At 46.2% G+C, this 22,261-nt stretch overlaps 2 protein-coding genes across 2 annotated transcripts in view; one reads left to right on the forward strand and one right to left on the reverse strand.

Moving 5' to 3' along the window:
* bop1 (BOP1 ribosomal biogenesis factor) overlaps nucleotides 1-22,261 on the forward strand; it is a 105,592-nt gene that overhangs the window by 35,751 nt on the left and 47,580 nt on the right. The gene's annotated exons all lie outside the window — the stretch shown is intronic.
* Nucleotides 14,228-20,940, reverse strand: scxa (scleraxis bHLH transcription factor a). Its single transcript, XM_029734869.1, has 2 exons — nucleotides 19,911-20,940; nucleotides 14,228-15,045 (listed from the first exon to the last, which is right to left on the reverse strand). Exons 1-2 carry the CDS (start codon nucleotides 20,496-20,498, stop codon nucleotides 15,007-15,009), a joined length of 627 nt encoding a protein of 208 aa, XP_029590729.1. The 5' UTR covers nucleotides 20,499-20,940; the 3' UTR covers nucleotides 14,228-15,006.

Below are 22,261 nucleotides of genomic sequence, written 5' to 3' on the forward strand. Positions count from 1 at the left end.
AGTGGAACCACGGTGGTCCTGGCCCATTTGGCCTGTGTTAAATTAGCCCCCTGCCTGGGGACAGCAGATAGGGTTCCCTCTTAGGCCTCCCAAAGCCTCCTCGCCGTCCCTTCGCAGGCAGCCCTCCGACGGAGCACAAGTTGTCTACAAATAAAACGGCAGACGGCCAAAAATCTCACTCGTTTATTTATTTTTCAACCCCCTCTCCTCTTCTTACCTTCCTCCTTTGTAATAAAGGGCTATTTCCTGTTTTGCGGTGTGAAGGGGGAATACGTGAGACTGCAGCAGTGCCTGTCCGAGGCCTCCTCACCGGCAGGAAGGGGCTTTTTCCCCCGCAATGGCTTTTCCATGTGCTCTGTGAGATGAATGAAGACACATTGTGGAATAGAGAGAGGGGAGAGAGCGAGAACCCTGGCTCCCAACTGCGCCTGCTGCTTCCTGCCTCTGCGCAGCTACTGCTCAACGGGACCTGTGCGCAGAATTCAATTCAGTAGCACACTAGACTGGGAAGTCGTACCGATGTGAGTAAGACCTTTTAAACAGGTTAACATTCACAAGGCCACAGGGCCAGACTAATTACCAGGATGCTTACTCGGAGCATGCGCTGACCAGCTGGAAAGTGTCTTCACTAACATTTTCAAACTTTCCCTGACCCAGTCTGTAATACCTACATATTTCATGCAGACCACCCTAGTCACTGTCCCCAAGAACGCAAAGGTAACCTGCCTAAATGACTATCGCCCTGTAACACTCACATCTGTAGCCATGAAATGCTTTGAAAGGCTGATCATGGCTCACATCAACTCCATCCCAGACACCCTGGACCCACTCCAATTTGCATACCGCCCCAACAGATCCACAGATGACGCAATCTCTATTGCACTCCACACTGCCCTTTCCCACCTGGCCAAGAAGAACACCTACATGAGAATGCTGTTCATTGACTGTAGCTCAGTGTTCAACACCATAGTGCCCTCAAAGCTCATCATTAAGCAAAGGACTGTAGATTTGAACACCTCCCTCTGCAACTGGATCCTGGACTTCCTGACTGGCCGCCCCCAGGTGGTGAGGTTAGGCAACAACCCATCTGCCAAACTGACCTCAACAAGGGGGTCCCTCAGGGGTGCATGCTTAGTCCACTCCTGTACTCCCTGTTCACTCACGACTGCGTGGCCGTGCACAACTCCAACACCATCATTTAGTTTGCTGACAACATAACAGTGGTTGGCCTGATCACTGTCGATGATGAGACAACCTATAGGGAGGTCAGTGAACTGGCAGTGTGGTGCCAAGAAAATAACCTCTACCTCAACGTCAGCAAGACAAAGGAGCGGATCGTGGACTACAGGAAACGGAGGGACGAGCACGCCCCCATCCACATCGACGTGGCTGTAGTGGAGTGGGTCGAGAGCTTCAAGTTCCTCAATCCATATCACTAAGGAATTACAGTGCGTTCGGAAAGTATTCAAACCCCTTGACTTTTTTGTTTTATTTATTTTTCCCTTTTTTTCCCCCTCCCCAATTTAAATCTTGTCTCATCGCTGCAACTCCCCGGTAGCCTCGTGGTTAGAGCATTGGGCCAGTAATCAAAAGGTTGCTGGATCAAATCCCCGATCTAACAAGGTAAAAATCTGTCGTTCTGACCCTGAGAAAGGCAGTTAACCCACTTCCCCGGGCGCCAAAGACGTGGATGTCGATTATGGCAGCCCCCCGCACCTCTCTGATTCAGAGGGGTTGGGTTAAATACGGAAGACGCATTTCAGTTGAATGCTTTCAGTTGTACAACTGATAAGGTATTCCCCTTTCCCAACCGGCTCGGGAGGCAGAGGTTGAGTCATGCGTCCTTCGAAACATGACCAGCCATGACACCAACCCACTTAACCCGGAAGCCAGCCACACCAATGTGTTGGAGGAAACACCGTTCAACTGACGACCGAGGTCAACCTGCAGGCGCTAGAGCGCAATGAGCGAAGTAAACCACCAACACTCTTCCTAGAGCTGGCCGCCCGGCCAAACTGAGCAATCGAGGGAGAATGGCCTTGGTCAGGGAGGTGACCAAGAACCCGATGATCACGCTGACAGAGCTCCAGAGTTCATCTGTGGAGATGGTTTCCCTTTTGGAAGGTTCTCCCATCTCGGCAGCATCCCACCAATCAGGCCCAGTACATCACTGGGGCCGAGCTCCCTGCCATCCAGGACCTCTATACCAGGCGGTGTCAGAGGAATGCCCTAAAAGCTTTCAGACTCCAGCCACCCAAGTCACAGACTGTTGTCTCTGCTACCACACGGCAAGCGGTAGCGATGCACCAAGTCTGGAACCAACAGGACCCTGAACAACTTCTACACCAAACCATAGGACTGCTAAATAGTTAGTCCAGGTAGTTAAATAGTTAACCAATAGCTATCTGAGTTGACCCTCTTTGCATGAACTCTTTTAACTCATCAAATATGCTGCTACTACTGTTGATCTATCATGTTGCCTAGTCACTTTATCCCTACCTACAGTTGAAGTCAGAAGTTTACATACACCTTAGCCAAATGCATTTAAACTCAGTTTTTCACGATTCCTGACATTTAATATCAGTAAAAATTCCCTGTCTTAGGTCCATTTGGATCATGACTTTATTTTAAGAATGTGAAATATCATAATAGTTGAGAGAATGATTTATTTCAGATTTTATTTTTTATCACATTCCCAGTGGGTCAGAAGTTTACATGCACTCAATTAGTATTTGGTAGCATTGCCTTTAAATTGTTTAACTTGGGTCAAACGTTTCGGGTAGCCTTCCACAAGCTTCCCACAATAAGTTGGGTGAATTGTGGCCCTTTGCTCCTGACAGAGCTGGTGTAACTGAGTCAGTTTTGTAGGCCGCCTTGCTTGCACACGCTTTTTCAGTTCTGCCCACAAATACTCTATAGGATTGAGGTCAGGGCTTTGTGACGGCCACTCCAATACCTTGACTTTGTTGTCCTTAAGCCATTTGGCCAAAAGTTTGGAAGTATGCTTGGGGTCATTGTCCATTTGGAAGACTCATTTGCGACCAAGCTTTAACTTCCTGACTGATGTCTTGAGATGTTGCTTCAATATATCCACATAATTTTCCTCCCTCATGATGCCATCTATTTCTGAAGTGCACCAGTCCCTCCTGCAGCAAAGCACCCCCACAACATGATGCTGCCACCCCCGTGCTTCATGTTTGGGATGGTGTTCTTCATCTTGCAAGCATCCCCCCTGTTCCTCCAAACATAATTATGGTCATTATGGCCAAACAGTTCTATTTGTGTTTCATCAGACCAGAGGACATTTCTCCAAAAAGTACAATCTTTGTTCCCATTTGCAGTTGCAAACCGTAGTCTGGCTTTTTTATGGCGGTTTTGGAGCAGTGGCTTCTTCCTTGCTGAGCGGCCTTTCAGATTATGTCGATATAGGACTCGTTTTACTGTGGGTATAGATACATGTGTAGCTGTTTCTGTTTTACTGTGGGTATAGATACATGTGTACCTGTTTCCTCCAGCATCTTCACAAGGTCCTTTGCTGTTGTTCTGGGATTGATTTGCACTTTTCGCACTAAGGTACGTTCATCTCTAGGAAACAGAACGCGACTCCTTCCTGAGCGTTATGACGGCTGCATGGTCCCATGGTGTTTATACTTGTGTACTATTGTGTGTACAGATGAACGTGGTACCTTCAGGCGTTTTGGAAATTGCTCCCAAGGATGAAACAGACTTGTTGAGGTCTAAAATTATTTTTCTGAGGTCTTGGCTGATTTCTTTTGATTTTTCCCATGATGCCAAGCGAAGAGGCACTGAGTTTGAAGGTAGGCCTTGAAATACATCCACAGGTACACCTCCAATTGACTCAAATGATGTCAATTAGCCAATCAGAAGCTTCTAAAGCCATGACATAATTTTCTGGAATTTTCCAAGCTGTTTGAAGCACAGTCAATTTAGTTTATGTAATCTTCTGACCCACTGGAATTGTCATACAGTGAGTTATAAGTGAAATAATCTGTCTGTAAACAATTGTTGGAAAAATGACTTGTCATGCACAAAGTAGATGTCTTAACCGACTTGCCAAAACTATAGTTTGTTAACAAGACATTTGTGGATTGGTTGAAAAAGGAGTTTAAATGACTCCAACCTAAGTGTATGTAAACTTCAACTGTATATGTACATACAGTATCTACCTCAATTACCTCATACCCCTGCACATCGACTCGGTACTGGCACCCCGTGTATGTAGCCAAGTTATCGTTACTCATTGTATTTAGTCCTTGTGTTATACTTTTTTAAAATTATTTCTCTAGTTTTCTCTCTGCATTGTTGGGAAGTAACTATTTCACTGTTACTTTACACCTGTTTACAAACCATATGACACATAAAATTAGATTTGATTTATGGTTTGTGTGTTTGTGTGTGCTAGGGATCAAGAGCTTGGGGGGGGGGGGAATGCTCAGTTGGGAGATTGGCAATCAGAACAGTGTTGTCAGGGCTGCCAAAGCTCTTAACAGGCTGTGAGAGCGAGCATGTGTGCCCCCAGTGCTGTGGCTTTGCTCACAGCGTAGCCTCCTGGTTGGCTGTTCTTGTGACGCTCATCCCAGGAGGAGAAGCTGGAATGCTTTTGGAGGACGATGCGTTCACCCATGATTTTGACGGGCCACAGACAACCCTAATATGTCTGGATGCTGCTCTAGCAGAGACTTGGACAGCTGTCTTGAAGCAGGCATACATGGTGTAGCCCCCCACCCATGAACTCTTCATCCCAGATCCTGTCTACTTAGTCTGGGTAGTCCTGCCAAGCCCCTACGATGCAAACACAACTTTAGGTCCTGATCCAGCGTGGTGGGGCCTCTCTTGTGGTGCTAGTAGTAGACTGATGAAATCACAATTTTTTTTGTGTCTCTGAGTAAAGCTGTATTTTTTGCTAGACTACAGCAGAAGGGTAGATTACATCAAAGTTAATTTAGGAGTCAGTGAAAAGTGTCAGCCCTAGAGTAAAACATCCTTGTTCTCTTGTTGTCCACTGTAGGCACATGAAACTTGGTAGGCTTACTCGTTTGGTGCACTTTGACATGGCATAATATCCATTTTAGTGTGTGCATTACTGACCAAAAGGTTTGTTGGACATCGTTGACTTGATGGAGATTTGGTCTTTAAGTCGAAGTGTACGGGTCATGTTGAGGACCATATCTGGCAATCACATTGAGCAGTTCAGTGGTTGGCGAACTCCAGAGCAGATAGCAATGGCCCATTGAAGTGAGGGGTGGGCTCAGGACAGGGGAGAGGGAGATGCATACTTGGCAGCCATTTTAAACTCTCCACCTGACAACCTTGGATGACCCTGGAATGCTGTGCTGCTTGACTTACCAGCAGGTCCAGAGGAACAGAACACAGTTCAGCCCGTCTTTTGAGTGCACCCTTGGGTGTAGAACCAACATTCATGCCAAGACGAGAGTTTCCAGAGAGTGAATTCATATCAACACGCACACCACACCACCACATTGCCTCTCTTGAGCTGTGCTGGGAATCTAATAAAACACACTACTCCATCATCATCATTGATGAAAATGACTTCCTCACTCGTACACACCATTTCCTCTCCATTTCGGTCAAATCAAGCCTTTTTTCACGATCTCAAGATCCAAGTTCCTTCAATAGCTTGCCTATATCTAACATCTAGGATAGGTTAGGGTTACGTTCCTCTGACTTCCCCGGCATGTGCTGTGAAACGGCCTGCCTTTTTTTTTCTCCTACCATCCTAAATCCCTCCAGTTATTCCAGCCTAATCAATGACGGCCGTTTCAGACGTGGACTGGCTTTAATTGTGTGATCCTATCTGCTTCATGAAGGCTGTTCCTCTGTCAGAACTCTCAGTTGCTCGTGAGCAAGCAACTTATAGGAGGTGGCTTATTTTCATTTCATTACCAACCATAACACATCAGGCTCTTGACAATGTGACCTGTTGGGTGTCCCGTCTTAACCATGCGCTAAGAGACCAGACTTATACCCCCCCTCCTCCTCTTCCTCCCACCTCATTCTTCCTCATCCAACCTCCTCATCATCCTCCTCCTACCTCCTTCCTCCTGCTCTCTGAAGTCTGATGAAACCAGATTTTGGAAAGGGGGATTGAAATAGAGGCACTCATGTCTGGAAGTTGTTTTTTCCCGTAAAATGTTGGTAATCCCATAGTTTAATTTTGTGATTGGGATGTTTCCAGGTGGTGGTTTGTAATGCCTTCCAGATGGTATCCATGCCGATTCCAGTCGAAGTTGTGATGGCAGTAAAAAATATTTTTTAAACCTGGGATTTTCACAGTTGGGCAGGACTGGGATTGGCGGCTCTCTGACTGACTGAGGGAGACCAGACCACAGCGTCCTCCTCTGTTTCTGTTAGCACCTCTGATTGACAGCAGACAGAGAGAGGATGGTTCTATTTCCAGTGTTGAAATCCTGGCCCAGCTAGAGAGGACAGGACACGGTGTGATCTGGACCCAGTGTCCCTTTTGGCAGAGGAGGTCAAACTTTCCTTTGTCTCTCTCCACTCTTCTCCCTCTCTGTCACTCTTGTCTGTCTCCATCTCTCCTCCCTCTCTCTTTATCAGTCCCTTGCTGTTTTCTTTCCTCCCTCCCCTGTCTTCAGTGTTCAGCCACGATGCACTGATTGAGCCAGAGTCTCGTCAGGAACAGCGTGTTACCCGAAGCAGTCAAAAGTAATGTTTTCAGGTTCCTCCTGAGTGTAGTAGCTTTGGTAAAATGTAACAAAAACCTGCCTGTGTGGATTAGGGAAAAGAGAGCTGGATATCAACTCTGATTTCAGGAGAGGCCCAGAGGCATGTTTAGCTATCGGTGCGTTTGCTGGCTGTTCCCTAGCTAAACTGAGGCCATGGGCAATGGCCTCCAGCCTCCCAGGTCCCTCTTCTCTATTATTGAGTTTAAAGCCATCACCAAGGGAGTTCCATTGTTTCCTCTGGTCATGTAGCTGCGTTCCAGCCATGAAATCGAATCAATTAGGGGAACGTGGACCAGGGTGTCTATTTCAACACAACCCTAAACCAGGAAGCAACCTTAGGAGTAGGCCTGAACTCACCCCCTGTCGCTGCCAAAGGTGCTTCAACAAAGTACTGGGTAAGGGTCTGAATTCTTATGTAAATGTGATATTTCTATTTTTATAAATTTGTTAAAATTTAAGGTTTTGCTTTGTCATTGTGTGTAGATTGATGGGAAAAAAACTATTTAATACATTTTAGAAAAAGTCTAATTTAACAAAATTTGAAAAAGTCAAGGGGTCTGAATACTTACGAATGCACTGTATACACACGCGCACACCCACACACTATTTATTAGGTACGCCCATCCAGTACTGGATCGGACTCTCTTTGGCCTCCAGAACAGCCTGAATTCTTTGGGGAATGGATTCTATGAGTCTAACATTCCACAAGGATGTTGTTCGTGCTGACGCTATGGCACCACACAGTTGTTGCAGAATGGACGATGGTACACCACCGCCACTAGCCTGTACCATTGACACCAGGCAGGATGAATCCATGGACTCAAATCCTGAATGCCATCAGCATATTGCAACAGAAACCGGGATTCATCAGACCAGGCAATGTTTTTCCGCTCAATTGTCCAGTGTTGGTGATCTCGTGCCCACTGGATTCGCTTCTTCTTGTTTTTAGTTGATAGGAGTGGAACCCGGTGTGGTCGCCTGCTGCAGTAGCCCATCCGTGATAGACGAGTTGAGTGTTCCGAGATGCCATTCTGCACACCACTGTTGTACTGCACCGTTATTTGTTGGTTTGTGGCCCACCTGTTAGCTCACACCATTCTCTGTCAACCTCTCTCATCAACGAGCCGTTTTGGCTCAAAGGACTGCCGCTGACTGGATGTTTTTTGGTTTGTTGCACCATTCTTGGTAAATCTGTGCGCCTGGCACCGACGATCATACCACACTCAGTCACATGTTTTGCCCATTCTAACATTCAATTGAACAATAACCGAAAGCCTCAATGCCTGTTTGTCTGCTTTATGTAGCAAGCCACGGCCACATGACTCACTGTCTGTAGGAGCAACCCCTCATAATAAACTGTCCAGTGAGGGGAAAATAAATTAGATATAGACCTTCCATGCACTGGGAGAGGGGGTGAGTTCAGGCCTACTCCTAAGGTTGCTTCCTGGTTTAGGGTTGTGTTGAAATAGACACCCTGGTCCACGTTCCCCTAATTGATTCGATTTCATGGCTGGAACGCAGCTACATGACCAGAGGAAACAATGGAACTCCCTTGGTGATGGCTTTGTGTGATACAACTGCACATTTTAGAGTGGCCTTTTATTGTCCCCAGCACAAGGTGCACCTGTGTAATGATCCAGCTGTTTAATCAGCTTCTTGATATGCCATACTTGTCAGGTGGATGGATTATCTTGGCAAAGGAGAAATGCTCAGTAACAGGGATGTAAACAAGTGTGCACAACGTTTTAGAGAAATAAGCTTCTTTGTGCGTATGGAACATTTCTGGAATATTTTATTTCAGCTCATGAAGCAGGGGACCAACACTACATGTTGTGTGTGTGTTTTCAGGAGACCAGTGCCAGTAACTTGGGTGTGAGTGCTGCCTTTTTAGATGGGGATAGCAGAGATCCCATACATGTGAGACTGGAGAACATGTTTCATGTATGGAGAGGATGTTTCAATGCTGTGGTCTCGTCATGTTGTGGTTAAACAGGTGGCCCCATGCCCTGTACGGTCTTCCTGTAGTCTACAGTATTTAACTCTCTTTCTCTCCCCCACCCCTGTTCATTCAATTCATTTGACTCCAACCTCCCTTCCCAAATATTAAGTATTTTTATATTTTTACAAGCAGTAAATCCATGTTGCTTCAAGAGTTATGATCATACACCGCAAGCCAGGTACATCAGCATCAGTTGGAGAATGGGGCCTTGCTTTCGACGGCTGGAATGAAATAACCATTGCCAGCCCTCAGCGGCCACTAAAACTTCCTTTATGGAAATCAATGTAGCCATCAAGAATAGCGGAGATGGTGGAAGTGCCATTGGTTGGTTGCGCCTTAACCCAAAGACATCATCAACCCTACTTTTCCAATATATGCGTCTGATTTTAACTCAAAACGACTGCTTATTCGCTCACAATAGATGATTGTGTTTTTCCTAGCTTTATTAGAGGAACAGCCAGACCTGACGTTTGAATAGAGTATAGGGTCTTTTGTTTCGCTTTTTTCCCCTTAGCCATTTGGATTCCATTTTCGTTGAAGAGGGATGATTAATATATTTTGTGCTTCGATAGACATGGGCTTGGTTTTTATGAAATATATCTGCTGCTCCACTATTAAAAACAATGGTTTTGTTCTAGAACCCTTTCTTAAAGATTTATTCAATTAAATCTAATTGAACGTGGGTGGTGTTCTGTTACCAGCATTAGACGTTAGGCGATTCCATAAGGAGCCATAAGGCCCCTCTCCCACCCACTTATTCTCCCACTCCCGTACACTGTTGCCTTCCAGATGAATGTCATGATGCTAAACGTATTTCTCAAGATATGAAACCTACTGTTCCCAAGTAGAGTCATTTTTCAATCTAACCATTTTAGAATTTCTACCTGGGGAAAGAGACCTACAGTATGAGAGATTTCCACTTGTAACCACAATTTTTTTTACACTAACATTGTCATCCTCTCTGTAGCGTACTTGGAAACAGTCCAGAGTCTAGACCTTCCCCCGGCCACCTGGTCTCATTTTACCCTCCCACAATAGTTCAGTTCCATACTGGCTGGGTATGTGTTAAGTCCATCCACTTATTCAGTGTGGTCATCTGTATGCAGCCCGGACCTATGGTCGGTGGTGACATGTATGACACGGACCCTGAAACACTGTCTTGATTGATGGAGTCACCGTAGCAGGTTACCTAGAAGATGCATTGTGTCTCCTCCAACAGTCTGATATTGATCAGTGTGCTGTGCTGCTCTAGGCCCCGGGCCAATAAAAGGGCCATGAGAGGCCTCAGAGGACCAGGTATACCATTTTGCGTTGGCCCAGGATAAACTACTTACCAAACGGTTCCTGTCCTAGGGACACAAAGGTTTGCATTCAGGCTCTGCTGCACTGCTGAAATCAATATGGTGATAAAATTGACAGATAGGTAGTAAATTATGTGGAATCTTGGCCTGTCACTGCGCTGTCAGCAGGAAATCTCTTTTTAATAGTCTATTTAAGGAGAAGCAGGGTTGTGTTTTTCTAAGTCGGTGGGGGAATGTTGATCCAGAGCTGCTTGTATGGGTGGGGGGGGTGATCTTAAGAAGTGGCTGGGCGAATCGCGTGCTGCTCTGACAGAGCAAACAGGACCCCCGGCCGCAGCATGCCGGACCCTTGCAGGTGCATGGAGGTGGGGGGTGTTTTTAAGAGAGGAGGGAGGACGGTTGCAGGGGGGGGAGTGTGGGGCTGCCAAAGCAGCCACCTGTCGTTCCGTAGTTTTTAGGACTTCCTTCTCATCCGGTATTCAGCACGGCTTCCAGTTGGCCCAGTGTGTGTCCTGTTGCCAGAAGGCCTGATTGAAACCAACTGCCAACGGGGGCTGCCATGTGTTTCGATTGGAAGGAGGGGTTCGGAGATGGGGGGTGGGATTGCGAGGCGAAACCCTGGGGAGGGAAGCGGGGGTCGAGGGTTTTAGTGAAGAGGGGTGGTGGTGAGTGTTGGCGGGGATGGGGGGCAACCAGAATGCTTGAAGCTCCCACCTTCGGCACAGCTAAGAGATGAGATGTCTAGACTGCTTCATTTCTCCTTCACACCAGGTCGGGCCCGGTTCCCCCACTCTCTTTCCCATGTCAGAGCTGCAGAGTTTCTACGGAGACTGGCGTTGTAAAAATTCTTTTACGGCTCTGGGTCTACTAGGAAGAAAATGAGGAAGAGAGGAGTGTGGCAGAAAATCTGTCCTCACCTAGACTCCCTTCTGTCTTTATACTCTCTACCTCTTTCCTCTCGTTAAAAGTCCTCAATCTATGTACTCTGGCAATGCCCGAAAATATGCGTTTTCCCATTAAAACCTATGAATCTTTCTGTGGCTTGTAGAAGGTTTTTGTGGTGCCGTGGGGAAAGAAAATTAACGGAATTGACATCACTGGGATGTTGGGAGTTTACAGTTAGTTGCGAAATCTGCTGCGTTCTCTAAGGCACAAGCAAGGGATTTCCTCGTTCTCTTTACCCGATGGCTTTCTCTTTTGTCATAATACCTGTGGGCTGTAGTGGTGGGGAGGGGAAGGAAAGCTTCAGGGCATCATTGGATATTTAATTTTCAATAAATAAAGATTTTCTCTGAATGATGTACCGGATGCTTTTGCCCAGGTGGAAAACCCATTTTGGAAAAACCTGGACGTGCTCAGTCGGAATGCAAAGTTTCCACAGGCTGTACTCACTCCCAAGGTTAAGCCGCATGTACGAGGATCCTTCAGAATATTTATTTATCAGGTTAGCGTGGCGTGTGGACCTCGCTGCACCGTGGCTCGACAGCTGTGGCGAGCAGACGTTACACTCCGCCTCACTGAATGAGGGCCTGACTTCGTCGCGACCTCTCAGAAATTGTGGATTTGCTATTTTGCGAAATAACAAACTATTTATTTATGTATTTATTATGGGCCCTGGTTCCTACAGTACGGCCATACAACATAAGACGTTAGGAATTCAAAAGTGTGAAGAGGCAGTTCGTGGGGGAGGAACCCCTGGTTTCCTGGTCTCCAGATGCATTGTCAGCTCCGTCAGACGAGGCCCTCTTCCAAGGGTCTTCTGCGTCGCAACATTATGGTTTCTGCATCCCACATCCACCATCCATCCCCCTGTGGTTAGCCCCAGCCCTGTGTAGGGTGATCCACCCTCCCCTGGCCCCCCTCACGGTCATCCTCTCATTGGGCTTGACTGGAGAGGAGCACTTCTACAGACCAGACATGAGTCTCCGCTGGCTGGCTGGCGTCTGCTAACCGCTAACCATTCCATATGCCTGAATGGGACCCATAGGGACTGAAGAGACAGACCTGATTCACTGTCCCCACAGCCATACTGAGATGGTACTCTCTGGTGTTATTCTGTATGGTGGGTTTCACGTCACTTGTTGTGTGATGGTCGAGACAGCAAAGCAAGACATTACCTCTGTACTCTCGCTCCTTGCAAGACACCGAGGAACAGACAGTATTTTTACTTGGAAGTGTAATAGGTAAAAACCATGTTCGTTTAACCTTGAAATAGTCAAATTCTGCTGCCCATCCATTTGCATTCACGTCCCAGTGTTGATCTCACAATCTGGTTTGGAGTGAATTCCAGATTTCCCTATACTAAGGAACATTGGCATCCTCTTAATTCAAATTTCAGCTTTTTAACGCAAATCCCGTATTCTTCTTGAAAGATGAGTTTTTCCTATGACCAAGTCACTGATCTGACAAAGTAATTTGTTCCTTATCAACAGAACACTTGAGTCCATGGTTATAGTGTACTGTTTAAACATTACATTGCAAATATTTTAGTTTCCATTAGAACTAGAGGTTAGTGGGTTTGTCCAGGTTGTCGTGAATGAACGGAACAAGAGCAGCTAGCCTCGCTCCCAGCGGTTGTGAACATTTCCACATTTGGTTTCCACCGCTGCCTGTGACAGGGCTGATGGGTGAGCGTGATAGCAAGGGCCAACCACGAGACCGGGCCCCAGCGGGAGGCAGCCCTGGTGGGGGGAAAGAGAGGAGGGAGCAGGGGGTGGCCTGGAGGTCAGGGAGTAATGGACACACAGTTCTCTCTGGCCGAGAGAGAGGAACGGTGTTTGGGTTAGCTAAAATGCAAAAGTCTATTTGACAAGCTGTATCCCATCTAGACATGACTAGGGACAGGGTGAGGAATTCCAGAGGTGTGCAGGCTTCCTTTGCCTACCAGACAGGTTGGTCGGGTCTGGGCCGGGGGACAGTGTTGGGGCTGGGAAGAAAATGGTCTGGGCCGGGGGACAGTGTGGGGGCTTGGGGGAGAATGGTCTGGGCCGGGGGACAGCGTGGGGGCTTGGGGGAGAATGGTCTGGGCCGGGGGACAGCGTGGAGGTTGGGGGTAGAATGGTCTAGGCCGGGGGACAGCGTGGAGGTTGGGGGAGAATGGTCTGGGCCGGGGGACAGCGTGGAGGTTGGGGGAGAATGGTCTGGGCCGGGGGACAGCGTGGAGGTTGGGGGTAGAATGGTCTAGGCCGGGGGACAGCGTGGGGGCTTGGGGGAGAATGGTCTAGGCCGGGGGACAGCGTGGGGGCTTGGGGGAGAATGGTCTGGGCCGGGGGACAGCGTGGGGGCTTGGGGGAGAATGGTCTGGGCCGGGGGACAGCGTGGAGGTTGGGGGTAGAATGGTCTAGGCCGGGGGACAGCGTGGGGGCTTGGGGGAGAATGGTCTGGGCCGAGGGACAGGCTGCGGCAGGCAGCCAGGAGCCCTGTACCTGCAGATCCAATCATCCCCCGCTGAGCCTTGCAGCTGCACCTTAAAAGGTCCCAACCGACGAGGGCCTGCCACACACCCAAACTCAGCCGCGACCAACGCTGCCCAACTCATCCCTGGAACCCTCCCCCTCAGTGTGTTTAGTAGTAAGCGACGGTCTCTACGGACGGTCTCTACGGACGGTCTCTACGGACGGTCTCTACGGACGGCTCTACAGACGGCCTCAGCTGTACTCTTCAAAGCACTGAAGAGAATACTGCATATATCATCTGGCTGATTCTGGGGGAAAAAAGTTTTGTAATTTGAGTTGTTGAGGCCTTTACTGGCCAGCTTTTTTTTTTTTTTTGTCACAGTTGACTGAGTTCAATAGTTGCAATATGAGATTTCTTGTGAATATGGAAGAAACTAGATGCGTTCTCAAACGACAGTCCCTTTTTTAGTTACATCTCTAGTAAATGAAGGGTTTCAGTGAACAGCTGTGTGCGTGAGTAATGAGGTGTGGTACAGATGGTAATCTAGCTGGACAGCGCAAGATGATCAACTTGTGGTTTGTTCCTTATCACACCTCACTGTGTTTTTATAGCTGTTTGTACACCTGATTTGGTCTTTCATACTGTACAAGTCTGTATCACCATCAAATCTCGGAAATAAAATGAAGAAATGTCATTTATCAGCAGACTGAAAAACACATTGAAATTTAAGTACTTTCTTTTTCACTGGGAATTGCAAAATAACAATAAAATAAAGGAATCTTACCTGTTTGAAATAAACGCAATTAATTCATAAGCATATTTATTTAGACATGAATTTGAACAGATTCTTACAAATATTGTACAGAACATCAAATTACATAAGACAGAATGCTGAGGATTTATCTTCAGGAGAAAGGCAGTTGTCCGTCGGGGTAGAAACTCACTGACCACAAAAACCAGTTACATTTGAAGTGAAAGCTGTGTTATATATTTGGTTTGTGGAACAGTTCGCTCACTTTTCGGCAAGTAGCCTGATCCAGTCAACTATGAGTTCCATTTTTGCCTGCCCTTGTCCATTACAACCCTCCTTACCACACCCCTTTTAGTTCCACCGTGGCTCATCTGAGTCCTTACCGACTGTCTAGGAGTCTGTCATGCAGAGAGGGTTGTGGGTCTAAAGTTTCAGGTTTATCAGTCTGCATATGCAGACGTTCTCAGGTAAAGAAAAGATGAGAGCAATGTTATTTTTCTCTTCTCTCTTCAAGTCTTTTGAGAGATCATGGAATGGAGAAGTGTTGAATGTTTTTTTAGAGGGATGATTATTCTCGATCTCCTCTCTGAGTCCGGGCATGCTTCCATTGTCCAAGAAGTTCCACAGTCTCTTTCCATCCAAAAATGATTACCTCGTCAGAAACTACACTTAGCATCTCAGTTCTGATTTTTTTTTATGGGGGGGGGGCTTAAAATTAAATACAGATTTTTATTATGTACACCTTTAAGAACGTCACGTTTCTGGTCCACAGTTCTGGTTCATATGCTGTGCTCATCAAGTCAGTTTCTTCCCTCTGTCGTCCTCCAGATATTAACTTCTTAGAGCAGTTTTCCTGTCTCTGTCTTTGCTCTGAAAGAAAGAAAAAAAACAGTTAACATTTTCTAGTAGGCTATTAATAGTAAAAAATGCTAAACACTTTGAAAATACATTTCCAAGACGGATTCTATCCCAATCTTAACTATTTTACAATGCACCTTATTGATGAGGTAGCGTAAGTAAAGGAAAATAAAATTGTTTGTCTTAGATTAACTTTGAGTGAGTGCACTGTCAGACTGGCCTAGTTCTATTCTTCTAACCCAGTGGTCCAGCCTGCAGTGGAGGCTGCCTGTAGGCCTTTGTGGACTGGGGGAGGTATGATGTGGACTGGTCTGGGGCTTGTGGGCTGTAGCATGGCCATGGGGGAGGCTCATGTTTTCTCCTCACCATACACTGAGTGGCAGAAGTAGCATTAGGACACCTGGCTCACGTTGTGCTCCCTACGGATTAACCCAGAGACCGGGAGACCAGGCCATGGAATGCCATCATTTCCACGGCTACGTCTGACGTAGGCAGGCCCAGGCGCTCTGTCAAAACACTCGTCTCCAATTGATGAGGTCAGACAGTCTCTTTTGAAAACGGGCCAGGAACTTTTTATTTTCTTTGGTTTATTGTTTTTGTTCAGTGCCACTTTAAAGTCACATTCGTCGGCTCCAGGGATCACTTACACCCGACTAATAGGATTTTTGTTTAACATTTGTTTTTCATATCCTGTATAACACATTGTAAAGATGTATAGGGCTAATTCCGCAGCAGCTGAAACCAAATGTGAAGGCTTTTTTGATTGAACTCACACCTTTTTTTCTTTTCTTTTTAAAGCTTCCACCACTTGTTTATACAGCATCTAATTACATGGGAACGCTTTGTTGTTTTTATAAACATATCACAACATATTACATTTCCACAGACACAGAGCCGATCTGTTTTTATTCTCTCCTCAGGCTTCATTCTTTAGGCAAATATTTGGTTTGGTTTCGGCCGGACAGGTAACGTTGGCAGATTACAATGGAGGCACTTTGTGTGTGTGTGTGTGTGTGTGTGTGTGTGTGTGCGCAGGGGTGCGTGGATTTTCAGACGTAACTTGAGCCCTAACGGACGATTAATCTGTTTGGGTTATTAAATGCAGCCCGCTTTCCGTCTGGTCATCCTAACTATTCTGAGTGTGAGTTCTTTACACCCTGTTTTGTCTGTAGACAAAAGTTGGACACGATATTACATATTCTAGAATAACTTGTTAAACAGGTGTTTGTAGGTGTGAAGTGAAAAATGTGTCGTCTTTTTAATCACATGGTTAGGGCTTATTTTACAGTTGGACAATAGTATTTTAGATTAAAATGAAATATTAAGTTACAACAATATTTAAACTAATTGTTATTTTTAATTCTAGCTTGCTTCTCAGCCTACTGTTAGTTCACACTGGGTCATTTCATAATGTGTTACATGTTCACACAGACTCCCGTTGCAGGGAAAGGCTTTAACTTCCGCATGGCTGTAACGAAGGAACTCAGGATAATTACAGTAATATCAGCCATGTGGCTGCTAGGCTAGTGCACAGCTTTGGGACTGGCCTCTGAGGCTGTCTATACTCAATTAGTCATCTGTTGGGTTAACCCCAGCACCAGTACACAGAGGAAGCTCGCCAAGTTCTTTCCCCTGCTCTCCTCGAAACTGCTGCTGCACACGTACTGTCCATTTGAATAGGGGTTGTCTGCTCCTGTGTGTCCTGTTATGCAATCCCCCTGCCATCCTTCATAACCCCTGTCTTCACCTGCTACAGCTATTAGGGAGAAAGAATGCTCCCTTCCTAATGGACTGTGCTGAGCAGCCCCCAACGAAAGAGGGGGGGGGGGGTTGTGGAACCTCAAATTTGGTAAATTTTTGTCCTGCTCTGTCTTACGTCATTATAATGGGGCTTTAGTTGAAGTGCACTTTTACACAATTGATTTGCTGTCAATAGAAATGTAAACCGTTTCATGATGGTGTGTGTGTGTGTGTGTGTGTGTGTGTGTGCATGAGATGTCTAGCTTGACTATGTTACATAGAAAATTATTTATTCCACTCCAAGCAAGGTAGAGCTGTGCCAGATGGATACAATTTTGAAATGGAAAATGTGATAAGATCACACACTTACCAACACCTACACACATCTGTAAGCAAATCATTTCTGTGTGTGTCCACATAAATTGGCCTCTGACTTCAGTGGCAGGAAAAAGCTTGAAATACAATAAAGAGAATTCAGAGTGAAATGACGGTCTCTCTCTGATGATGTAAAATGTTTGATCTGACTACTGATCCAATGAGTAGTAGGCTAGAAAAGAGCACCATCGGAGCACTTTGATTGGTTGATTGAGTCCAACACAAGTACTGAACTGGTGATATCATAACAGTATGCTAATTGATCAACTAAGCATTTTATCATCTTTCCTACACTTCCAAATGCTTGTGTATGTTCTAGATCGCACAACAACTCTCCTGTTGTTCTTTTCAATCATCCTGTTCTCAATTTGTTCTCTGTCTGAATTGGAAACATTTTGACGTGTGTTCTACAGTACCTCAATGTGTTTCCTCTTTATTTTCCTCTTTCTTTAGCAACAATAAAGCTATGAGTCTTGGCCGAGCAATGCTTTTCACGGAGTAATGAGAGCTAAGTATGGGTAAAGAGAGCAGTGCGGTTTGGAGTGGGTCGCTTCACCTCTTAAAGCCTCGACTACAAAGCCGAAGCCCAATCTGTTTCGAATATCGGCCCAGCTCAGGCCTCCTATAGACAGGCCTTTAATTCAGGAGAAAAAACCTTAAACCAGCAAATGAGATAATGGCTGTTTATTCTGCCTTGCTAAAATCAATGAAATGGATGAATAGGATTGCTTCCAGTCGGGCGAATATCCATTAGTCTCTTTTTATTGTTATTAATTGTATGACTCCTGCATCTCTGTTTCCTTCATGGTCTTTTTAAAGAGCCCCTTTGTAGCAGTGAATACGTCTACCAAACATTACTAATAGGCTTTTACTTGAATTGGTTTTTGATTTGATGCATTATTCGCTCCTTGGTGATGCTATAACAAGGTTGATCCAGATATTGTTCATGGTGGGCTTGTGCTATTACACTTGAAAGTTGAGCATAGCTTTCTGTTAGATCTGTCCAGAGGTCAGGAGTTGTGCCTCTCCAGGACATGTTCATACATTAATGATGGCAGTGTAACACGTCTACTGTGCAGCTCTGTGGTCTGCGATTGAAGATCTCTAGTGATGGTGTGTGTTGTCCAGAATGGGAGTCATATCATTTTCATGATTTATTTAGGAAGCCAGAGGTCTGAGATGCAGCGAGGCAGGTTGTGTGTGTGTGTGTGTGTGTGTGGTTGACAGTGTTATTAATTGGAGCCCTAGGAAGAGCCTTAGGTCAACACAGGATGCGTGTGTAAATGGCTCACTGACAGATTGGGGAATAGGGCAGATGTTCCCAGAATGCTTCCGATCAGAGCACGGAGACGTAGGTAGCTGATTTTACGTCTCGGTATTGGAGTCGTGGTACGTCTCGGTATTGGAGTCGGGGTGCGTCTCGGTATTGGAGTCGGGGTGCGTCTCGGTATTGGAGTCGGGGTGCGTCTCGGTATTGGAGTCGGGGTGCGTCTCGGTATTGGAGTCGGGGTGCGTCTCGGTATTGTGTTTGCTCGACTAGGAGTTAAAAGGAGTAAGTCCAGTATCAGAGTTTAGAGTTTAATCACTTAAAACGCATTCCGTTCTATATACATTGTTTACTCCAGGATTTTCCTTTCCTCTGTGCTTTTTTCAATGAAATACATTTTGGACAGTCTTCATGTTTTCTGAGTGTATAATACATATTGTGGTGGTGAAATATAGTACCTAACCGAAAATGTCCCAGTGTCATGGTTGACTCTTAATTGTTAAGAGCATGTGGTATATTCCAAGTTGGAAAACTGCTTTGCTCTTGTGAGTTGAAATGACAGTTTCCCCCTCTCTGTTTTTTGGTTTTGTGTTGTATTTCTCATGGCTGGAGCGTGATTTACACTTTTATTTTTAATGCGGCGCGGTGTTGGCTTTTAGAGCCAGAGTCTGCCCAGGCGTATGCTGAGGAAGAGCAGAGGAAGAGGAGAGAGGGATAGATGACGTGTTTGTATTTGGTGTGACACTTCCTTGTTTAGGCTATTTTCTGTTGGCCCACAATTCAGTTGGTCCATAACTTCTCAGACCAAATAGACAATGGGAAATGCTACTGAATACAGGAAGCAAATTGAGACGTCTGAGAAAATTATCTCTGAGAGTTGGGGATTTGGGTCTTACTACTGAGAGGTTTAGTTGAAGCTGGACAACTGGGCATCCTTATCTGTCACTGTGTCTCTCTGAGCACTGAGCTCTCTCTTACCCTTCAGTACAGCAGAGTGCATAGGATTCCCTTTATTCATCTCACAAGAACAGATGATCCTAAATGCATAAGGGAATAATAGATGTAGTTTTCTTGTCTAAGGGTAGCGTTAGTTTGAAAAGCTTCAATCTTTTATTTCAAATCACTTAGGCTATAAGAATCATATAGGAAGGAGCCATACAGCATGGTACTTCCTAAACAAAACGCCTTCTAATTGGATAATGCTTTACTTTAGTGCAAGGGTTCTGAATCTCTGTCGTGGGGCCCACCCTGGGTGCACGTTTTTGGTTTTTGTCCTAGCACTACACAGCTGATTCAAATAACCAACTCATCAAGCTTTCATTATTGGAATCAGCTGTGTAGTGCTAGGACAAAAACCAAAAACGTGCACCCAGGGGGGGCCCCACGACCGACTTTGGGAAACCCTGCTTTAGTGGTTGGAGTCGTGGTGTTTTGTATCCTACTTGTGGCACAATGGCATATGCATGGTGTGGACGGATGGGACAGACTAACTCACCATTTTCCTTTGGTTGCTAAGGCAGAATGTGCAGATCTGTTTAGGTTGGGAGTTCTCTGCGTCGTGGGCCGGGGATCCATGCTGATGTAAATAGTGGGCAGAGGAGGTCGCTCCAGCATGGCATGGCTGCCCGTCCCCGCATGTCTCCCCGACCAGCAGCACGTTGCCCAGGTGGGAGATGTAGCTGGACGCCAGCCGCAGTGTCTCGATCTTGGACAGCTTCCTGTCGGCTGGCTCGGTGGGGATGAGGGTCCGCAGGGCGGTGAAGGCCGTGTTCACGCTGTTGGTGCGGTCCCGTTCCCGCGCGTTGGCTGCGTTGCGCTGCCGCGGCAGCCCAGTCGTCGGAGAGATGGAGCCGTCCTGCGAGAGCAGCATCTGAGGCGGAAGCTGACCCCCTCCCAGACGCCCTGCTCCAGCACTGCCCGGCTTCCGTTTACGGCCCCCGACTTTGATGTCATAGCCTCTGGCGTCCAGCCTGAAGGAGTGGTCGTCTGAGCCCGAGCTCCCATCCTCCTCGTCCTCGGACAACATGGAGATGTCTGAGTATAGGTACCGGTTGGGCGCCGGCCGCACCATGGTGAAGGACATGGTCACTGTGCTCTGGAGTTCCAACAGTCAACTAGCTCTATCTCTACTCGGGGCTTTGTTTACTACTGTGCCACCTGGACATGCATGGATAGTTCAATGATCACACAGGAAAAAAGTAACAAGTGTTACCTCAGTATCTCTCTCTAAATCCTTTGACTCCGATGCACTCCAGTCCAGTATGGCGTGGCTCCTCTGTCATTAAAGTCCCATGTGGAGTTTTAACTTTCCTTTCTCTAGGTGAGAAACCAAATGGAGGAATGTCAGGTCCCACTGCGTTTCTCAGATCCTCTCAGGATACGGTTTGTCTCTCTCTCGTTCTCTCTTTCTTGCTCTCTCCTCTCAGATCCACGTCTGCGTGGCTCCCTCAACTCGGCTCCACGTCTGTCCCTTGCACTTTCTCTCTCTCTTTTACACTCTCTCTCTGTGCTCAGATCCACATGTGGTTTCTGTCAGAGAGGTTGGGTATGGTTAGGCTTTATAGCCAGTGGGAGTGTCTGGTGCTACCCCCCTCTCTCTCCCTCCTTCCCTTCTTCTCTCCCTCTCTCCCTCCTTCACTCCGTATGCAAATGTCCCAGCTGGGAGGGAGGGAGTCCAGCACATTGTGGATCTACTATCTGCTACTATCTGCTTCCTTATTTAACCCGACCCGGGAAAAGCCATGTAAAGAAGCTTCCGGAAACTATTGTGTGAAAGAAAGAGTCTTTTGTTGAATACCGGCTGCTCTGGGCACTCTCTATTACTGATTAATTGTGTGTAAACTGGACGCACACAAACACTACGGGCGGCCCATAAAACTCCTGCAAAGTTAAAGACCGATTTAAATGTCAGCGATTCAGAATGGGGAACCTCGTTTCTCATCTTTTTATTTTTCCAAATTTGTGGCATAACCCCTAACTTAACCCCAATGCAGTCAAGCTGGGAGGTGAAGGCTCTTACTTAGCTAGAAAATGTATCATCATCCCACTCTTTCTCATCGGTGATTCCCACCCAATGTGCGATTCTTCAGAGATTTACTTGGGGAGTTTAGGACTAACCCTCACAACAAGACTGATGCTGTCATGGTGTCTACATTGGTTCCATCACTCTGGGGAGTGAGTTGTCTTTCACTTTTGTGTTCCTCCTTTAACCCAGACTGGATCCATTTAGTCATGCTGCTAGAACCAAAAAGAAACTAAATGTGGTCCAGAGGGACTATGTGTCAGGTAGCTTAGCACACCTGTTTGTCACTGAATCATCCTGTGGCAGAAAGACAAATGGAAGAACCGTTCTCAAGACTCTGTTAGGTTTGTAGATCCAGTGTATGACAGATGTTGGCCTTACTGTTTGTTATTGGACGTTGACGCATCGACGGCGCTTGATGTTTCCACATTACGGAAAGCAACTTGAACTTCCTTAAGTCAATTCTTAATGCTCAGGAAGCCCCAGAGATTGTTTCTGTTGACGGTGATATATGTTATCTTTGCCTGACACCAGATGGGCATTAAACAGATTGTTCTTCTAGCATGAAGATTGTCAATTACTCAGCGCTGTACGTAACGTTTACATACAGACTGGGACAGCATGTAAGGGTTGACAGGGTAGTTCTCATATGGTTAGAAAATGTTTGTTACCAAACATTAACTTTGGATGTGCTCTACATTTTCTAACTCTTTCCCAGGGGTATCATCAAAGTGCTTTTAATTGGTTGAAAGAATATTCAACAAATTTTACTGGCCAGGTACAATTACCTATGAAGTCCTTCAAGTGACAAACCAAATATTGTA

This window comes from Salmo trutta, chromosome 36 (assembly GCF_901001165.1).
Source record: "Salmo trutta chromosome 36, fSalTru1.1, whole genome shotgun sequence".
Classification (NCBI taxonomy): Eukaryota; Metazoa; Chordata; class Actinopteri; order Salmoniformes; family Salmonidae; genus Salmo; species Salmo trutta.

What these genes read in the sequence shown, in the direction of transcription:
- scxa (XM_029734869.1), bottom strand. Translation starts at nt 20,498, where the DNA reads ATGTCCTTCACCATGGTGCGGCCGGCGCCCAACCGGTACCTATACTCA. An exon ending in TTAGCAACCAAAGGAAAATG is followed by an intron (nt 15,046 to 19,910) that starts GTGAGTTAGTCT and finishes TCTTTCTTTCAG; the next exon opens with AGCAAAGACAGAGACAGGAA.